General features: G+C 35.0%; 1 protein-coding gene across 1 annotated transcript; it reads right to left on the bottom strand.

The window, feature by feature from the left end:
• Positions 1-14: 14 nt before the first annotated feature.
• On the bottom strand, positions 15-7,720 carry LOC100181900 (catenin delta-2-like). The gene is made up of 14 exons (XM_018813185.2): positions 7,593-7,720; positions 7,194-7,334; positions 6,602-6,722; positions 6,311-6,377; positions 5,907-6,032; positions 5,397-5,550; positions 4,682-4,922; positions 4,231-4,348; positions 3,838-4,005; positions 3,305-3,495; positions 2,841-2,974; positions 2,215-2,458; positions 1,709-1,916; positions 15-1,488 (listed from the first exon to the last, which is right to left on the bottom strand). The coding sequence occupies exons 4-14, from the start codon at positions 6,332-6,334 to the stop codon at positions 1,318-1,320; spliced, it is 1,779 nt and encodes a 592-aa protein (XP_018668730.2). The 5' UTR covers positions 6,335-6,377; positions 6,602-6,722; positions 7,194-7,334; positions 7,593-7,720; the 3' UTR covers positions 15-1,317.
• Between the last annotated feature and the right edge of the window lie 6 nt (positions 7,721-7,726).

Here is a 7,726-nt window from a genome sequence, read left to right as displayed (position 1 = left end):
GAAACAACGTGAAGTTAATTGCATACTTCGAATTTATTAAAACATGAAACAAAAGGTTAAAATATTAAAAGTTGTTAACTTGAAGAACAAACACATTTTCCTTCAATAAAATATGAAATATGGCTTCGAAATTTTACAGAAAAGTTTTTACCTAAGATTAATGAAATATAGAAGGTGCTTATGGTGTGTAAAATGTTGCAGAAGTTATTTATAAATTAATTGAAGAAAAACTGAAAGTAAATTTCACAATTGCATTAGTACATGAAGAAAGGTATTAAAAATGTTAGTTTAAGTTTAATTTAAATACATGTAATAACTGAGACGATTGAAAATCATGAGTGAAAATGTATCGATAAAATATAGTTAGTGGTTGGTAGTAGAAAAATATATATATCCCCTATTGAACTACTGTAGAAGTTAAAAACAGCACCCACTAAAAAATCATTAAAAACGTCGACAAAATAGAAAAACATGAAACACAATAAAAATTGTGACACTCAAAAATAAACACAAAATTGTGACACTCTAAAAAAATCGACATAAAAAAATCAAAAAATTAAAACAAGAAACAAATATATGACATTATTGTAACGTGTAGCAATATCTCATTATTGCATAGAAGTAAAAAAACGCTATAAGGCAAGAAATGATCGTGTAAAAAAAGCGTCAAGCGCAAGGGAATCTAATAAGCTCATAACAAATAGCACCATGCGTATTGTAGAGCTTATACACGTAGATTGAATGTGCAACTATTAGACAATGAAACTAACAACAAAGTCTAAGGATGGAATCATAAAACAGTAAAATTATATGAAAAGTTACCAAAAAAATTTAAAGGCCGGTAAAAAACCAGTTTAAAAAAATTAAATAAAGGCTAATTTAAATAAGGTTTAAACCAGGAATAATAGTCAATTTAAAAATGGCTGGAAAATCAGGTTTTGCAACGAATGTTAATTTCCAACATTTTCACCAGTATTGTTTGGCACTTTTAATAGAACGTACGTTTCCATGTTTAACCCACAATCTCTGGATGTGCTGTAGTTTAACTCACCCAATGTATTTGTATAGACTATGATACCATATGTGAATAACCTAGATACATATTGTCGTATATATTAGTGGGATTTATCAATAACATGGGATATGACCCAAAGACCACCCTGGTTTTACAAAAGATAGGCGCCTATGTTTGTAATGGTTGCTTTTACACACACAATCCTTTTAGAAACCGATTTGTCAAACTATATACAACATGATGTTGGGTAAAATTCCTGGAGTAAATTTTTTTGGGGGGGGATTTTGGGGGGTAAATGGGGCCTAAACCCATGAGTCGAGCCCTTCCGGTTGAATGAGGGTGACATAGTTGGGGTCAGGGGATACGAGGTGGGTGTGGGGTGAAGTTGGGGGGCTGTGGGTTCGATACCTGGGTGAAGGAAGGGGGGTTTCACGGAATACGTTGGATTGGGTGGAAGCGTAAGATGTGGAAACCTGGGGTGGAAATGGAGATGTTAAAATTAATTATATTCAAATTTGAAAAATACGACACTTCCACAAAAATCTTATTTATATACAGACCACAAAAGTTTTCCATGCCTATTCTCAATTGTTTAACAGGAGAGACATCTTATGTTTTAACAAACCTTTTTAAGCCTTAAACATAAGAACATTTTTTTCTTACAACCTATTAAAGTGTATTTCCTGTACTTACTCTGTATGGCCTTTGTTCCTCAGGCGACATAGAAGCAGGACTTGTGTAAGGAGATACTTGACTGCCTACACTTGCAAAGCTTGGAACTCCAGTGAAGCTGAAGTGATAAGGTCCCCAACCATCGTGTTTTAACACGTTTCTTACTGGTTTATGATCCCATAGAAGTGAAAGAACGCGCCCAGCACACTGGACTAACCGTTGTGGATACCTGAATCAAAAGTATTATATTCTGTTACTTCACCAGGCATAATGTAAAAGTCTTATATTGCCCCCTCTGGTATGACAAAACGTAGTGTAATTCCAACAGTTTTTATCTGCCATACGACATGACTCGAAGTCTTGCCAGTCCAGCAAATTGTAAAATAAAAGCGATATTTCGTCTAAATGACATTGTCAGTCTCTTATTCCAACAGAATTACATAGTTTGCTTTCGTTAACCTTTAAGCCCTCTTTGACAAAACTAAACAAAACACACAATGTAATTTTAATAGGAATTCAAAACCAACCTGAAATGTGTGCTTTTACTTATGGCCACCAATCTCGGAACCCCACCCACGTTATACAACGCCATGGAGTTATCCACGCTTGATGTGACCAACTCCCTCAATGCTCCACATACAGCTTCCAGCAGCAATGTACGTTGATGGGTGAGTAAAGCTGGGGCAGAGTTGGGCGAGTTCTCAATGTGGAAGGTAGGTGTGAGCTCGACAACGGGAAGAAGGTCAACAAAATCTGACATGGCGTGTTTCCCTGTAAGTTGGAGGTATTGGGCAAGTATGAGTGTGAATGAATGTAACTTATTGATTCTCATGCTGGGGCAACGGGAGTTTTTATAACACAAGTGTTCTGCTACGTTTAATGTATGTTTGACAATTTAAACAACCACAAAAGCCGTTTAGTTTATTGCCCAAGGACATACGTCCACAATGGTAGCATCAAGCAACGCACACAAAACTATAAGGGATTTTTTCATGAAAACACATATAAAGACAATATATCTTGATAGTTACATAACTTATTTTACAGATATCAGCGAGTTGTATAAAATCTTAGCAAAATTTATGTTGAGAAAAAACATATAGATAGGGGGGGGGGGGGGGGTTTTTAAAAAATAGATTTAAATGGGTCTTACCCAGCAATTCTTTGTTCCTTAAATCAAGTGACATATTCCTGAGGGCTGAACACATGACAGTTACAATACGTTCGTTCTGCATATGTAGAAACTCTACAAGCATAGGAAGGCCTTTCTCTTTGCGAACTGTAAGTCTGTAAAATAAATATTATTTTTAAAATTTCTGTTAGCAACACAAGTTTTAATTTGAGCTTAAAGTTCAAATTTATCTTGTCTACTTTTTTACCATATATATTTTATTATTTGGAGTAAAAGTTTATATATATTTATTATATATTAGATTAAAAACATTTATATATATTTAAAAAAAACTATATATAGAATATATCTTATTGTTAGTAGTAAAAAAGTGTATTTTTGCCATTTTTATAATGCACAAGTAAATTTAATACAGCTTGGTAAAGCTTGCAAAAATGCAACTTTTTGTACTGAAATTACATTAAAAAACCAACCACATATCTTGCCTTATTGTGGCGGCCCAAACCCACTGGCCAGCTGAAAGGTTTTGTAAAGCACCAGCAGCAGCTTCAAGTGTACCAAAGTTACAAGTCTCCGATAATATAGCAAGGTATCTTCTAACTACAGTAGGCTGCCATAACAGCTCGGGACCATCAGTAACATGCTTTGAGAGTTGGGGGGATTTTTCAGGAGTTTCCTCAAAAAAAAATAGAACTTTATTAAAAAATCACTTCCATTCTCTGTGGATGATGCCCTGCAGCATATCATGGGACAGAGTTGGTTCATAACCTTGACACCCAGATTTTCTGGCCTGGCCCGAGTTTACATAAGACACTAAGTCTTATTATTTCATAACCAAATTACAACAATTCTAGGTACAATTGGTTGGACTTGATTTTTGTCTGTTAGGTTTTCTTAGCACCAGAGGTTTTCTTAACACCAGATCCTTACTGTATTTCTTTATAGAAGAATTACAACTCTATGAGCACCAGATCAGGGTCAGATTCACATAATTTATTACAAGCTAAAACCACCCTACCTGGTAACTTCTCCTCTTTTTCTCTTTTCTCCTCCTCCAACAATCCTCCTCCTTCTCATCACTCCTCCTCCCCTCCGCATCCCTACTCATCGGATCATGAGCAGCATCCACCTCCATAGCAAGTCTATACGAGAGGTTCCTCAGAACACACATGCAGTTTTCCACACCCTAAATGGAAACATAATAATATCAATCAAGTTAAGTGAAAATTTTACAATAGGTAATTATAAATTTGTGTTTTTTTTCCCTTAATTTTATTTACCAAACCCAGGCCACTATATTACAATTCATATAATCCTTCGTATGGTTGTAATTTGACATGTATTTTCGCCAGCATACCTTCTGTTCTATTCTTTAGTGTGGTCTAGAGGACCTAGAATTGGTTGTACTTACCTTACTGTCGACTTCATTTTTGCCGATTACACTCTCCAACACCACAAGCAAAGCTTCCACGAGCCCGACGCACGACCTCATCTTACACCGAACCTCAACACCGGCCGAACTTACATTTCTAAAATGAAAAATATTTAAATAACATAGTGGCTTAAAATAAAGGCAGTTTTAAACGATGTGTTACTTAATATAACATAAGAAAAACCTATAAAAAATCTACACTAATATTTGGGCCACATGACCAAATCTTGCTTAATTCCCAGGTTCTTAACAAGGACCTCACCCACATAAAATATATTAACATAAAAATCCTAATATAAACGTAACTTGCTTTATTCTCGCATGGCGGAAAAACAACAGTCGTTATACCACGGGTATTCATACTTACGAGTTACCACGTATGTAACTCTGTGGGTAATTACTAATTATGTGAAATAACTTTCCTACGAACCTTAAACAGCCAGTTGCGTTTACAAATAGAGTGGTCCAGTGGTTATCAATGGTGAATTCACTGGTAGTCATATCGGTATGTGATCCACCAAACTCCATAGAACCGGTTGAAGGCAGAGCAAACCGGTCTGGCTCCAGCATATTCACATACCGAAGTACAATGCGCGATACAAGGACCGGGATGGCACTATCAGCGATTGGTGTTTTAAGCACATCACATGAAGACAGATTCCACAACACACCTAAAGAATATTCTGTTACTTCTGCTACCAGGCATAATGTATTTCCTACGTTTTGTTACAAAAACATTGTTTGTCATACCAGATGAACCTTCGAAAAACTATTTTCCCCTAACGAGGTATAATACAGTAATAGTTTATGGGCCTAACATTATGAAACGGCTTCTGGGATATTATTTTATCAATCCATAACTTGGCAGAACTCAGTAAAAAGCAAGACCAATACATATTTCAGTTGCAGATGTGTTACATAGCCCATATACATGTATATATATTCTGTGTGGTTGTTTTCTCACAGGTCATAACTTGGCAGAACGATAATAAATACAACTAAAAAAATAAACGATGTTTTATCGCTGTAGTCATTCTGTTAACCCTACTCAGTAAACAACCTTAACTACTATTTTAGTGGTTTTTATAACTTAGTTGTAAACTTAACAATAAAAACAATATTTTCTACAAACACAGACACTCTACCTGATATTAATTCCCTCATTTCATGATCTTCTGTGTTGTTAAGCACATGTGTCAACGATGACACCCCCCCACAGTTACGGACGATGATCTTAGCATCGTCGTTACTCCGTCCATATATCATGTTACGCAATGCACCGCATGCATTTCTCTGCACCTGAATGTAACGGATGGGTAAACAAGGTGACAACAGCAAAAGCAAGGCACATGTAGTATTGTTTAATACTTGTTATTGTATAAATACTAAGCAGGGATTAGCGGATAAAAAAAATAGTATATAAATAAAAATATATATTTATAGGCTGTATGCCCATAAAACAACAAAAATTTATATTTTTCAAAAGTTTTTTATTTTTTTATATATATTTTATTAAATTTTGAATTAAAGTATCAAAAATAAAGAAGACATGACAAAAAAATTGTATTTAAAAGATGCATTTTACATTGTTTATCAGGAAAAAAATTATTCAGAGTCTAAAATTAATAATTCCTCCATAAATATACTGTGCATACCTCAATAACATGGTGGTGAAGCAAGTTTACTAGTAGAGGTATCACCCCCATCCTACGTATAACAGCTTTCATATTATCATCAGCATACGTTAAGTGTTGTATGTAAGCAGCTGCATTGGACACAACCTGAATATTAGATAGGTCAACATAAAATAGTTAAAGTAAAAGAAAACAAACTCAATAAGACGGTGCAATAATAGCGAACATTAAGATGCAACATATTCTAAATAAATTTGCTTACTATTGCTGTCGAGCCTAATATGATTAAAAGCTATCTTTTTAATGGGTCAGAAAAACACAAAATGAAGGTTACAGTCATAACACTTCACTTTGATACTCAGACGTTAGTTTTCATATAGTTGGACAGTTTACTCTCATACTAGTGAAGTAGCCTGTTACCTTACCTGGTATGAAGGGTGTCGCAACATTTGAATAACTTGTCTTATTTCTGGATCTTTTTCATAAGAGAAGCTAAATAAAAGTAAAAATATAAACCCACTTATAGTTGTTATATCATTTTATCAAACAATCACTATACAAAGTACAACTTTTCACGCAATTGTGTGCAGCTATGCAGTTACTAGAGGAAAAGTTTTTTGAACCCATTACCTCTGGGTTAGATACAGGCACGCTAACCACTTTTACTAACGGTAAGGAACAAGGCTAATGGTTAAGCACAATAATCCTCAACTCACTATGTATTAGGTTGACGTTGGTGAGGTATCAACTCACGAGGCGACAACGATGTCGTTCGTGTTCGATGTCGGAACTCAACTGGGTCACTGGATGGCGTTGGAGGGACGTAGTTCGAAGTTTCTATGAAAAAAATACGAAACTAATTGAAAATATTTTGGGTAATGTGGAACAAATGCAGTCAAAAATCCTATTTTGAGATGTCTTTATTCTGGCACTTAATTACATAGGAACCTATTTAACTTGGATATGCACTATGCAGGTAGGTCTTGAAATAGGTTATAATTATGTGAGCAGTCTCGCTACACAGCACTGACCACTTCATCAATTAAACATATAATAACATGGGCTATATTTTAAACAGCAGCCTGTGTTTTCCATACGATAAAGTCGTATGCTTAATTATTTTGAATACAGAGCTCTTGAAATTGCATATCAAAACTAAAACTGCATGAGTGCCAACAAAGTAAAAACCAGGTCACACACAGAATAATATCTTCCTATGCCTAACTATTTTGCACAAAGATACTCGTAAGCAGAAAGACTGCATGGGCGCTATTAAAGTAGTAAAACACACACACATATAATACTTACTTGGTGTATGGTTGTCAAGATGAAGAGGAGGAACAACGATCGGCGACTGGGGTTTCTGTGGTTCATTTTTTGCTGTGTCATTATTCCAGTTATATGACTCGCCACTTATTCGGTGAGAATGTCGCACCTCACGACGAGTTCCTATGAAAAAATATCTCTTAAAGACTGTGGTTTTCTGGTCATTTTAAATACAAATATGAGACTCCTTGACCAATATGTATGATTAATTTGCATCTAAAAGATTTATTAAAAAAAGTAAAACCTAAAAATAAACAAAAATCTTCAGTGAAATATAGTAAAAAAATTTTTTCAACCAGTAAGTTTGATATAAAAATCATATTTTATCCGCTGTCAATGTTTGTATTACTTTACTCTTAATGTTTCAGAATTACAACTTACTGCGGCCGTCTGGTACTTGGTGGTAAATGTTGTTACTTCCATGCACATGTCGAGGCAACTCTGGGTTACTTTGATGATAACGAAGTGTTGGTTGTTGGGTGTTTTGGGCGTATGATGATACACGAGGTGGTATG

Source organism: Ciona intestinalis, chromosome 9 (assembly GCF_000224145.3).
Source record: "Ciona intestinalis chromosome 9, KH, whole genome shotgun sequence".
In the NCBI taxonomy this organism is placed as follows: Eukaryota; Metazoa; Chordata; class Ascidiacea; order Phlebobranchia; family Cionidae; genus Ciona; species Ciona intestinalis.
This window is presented reverse-complemented; position numbering and strand designations above follow the sequence as displayed.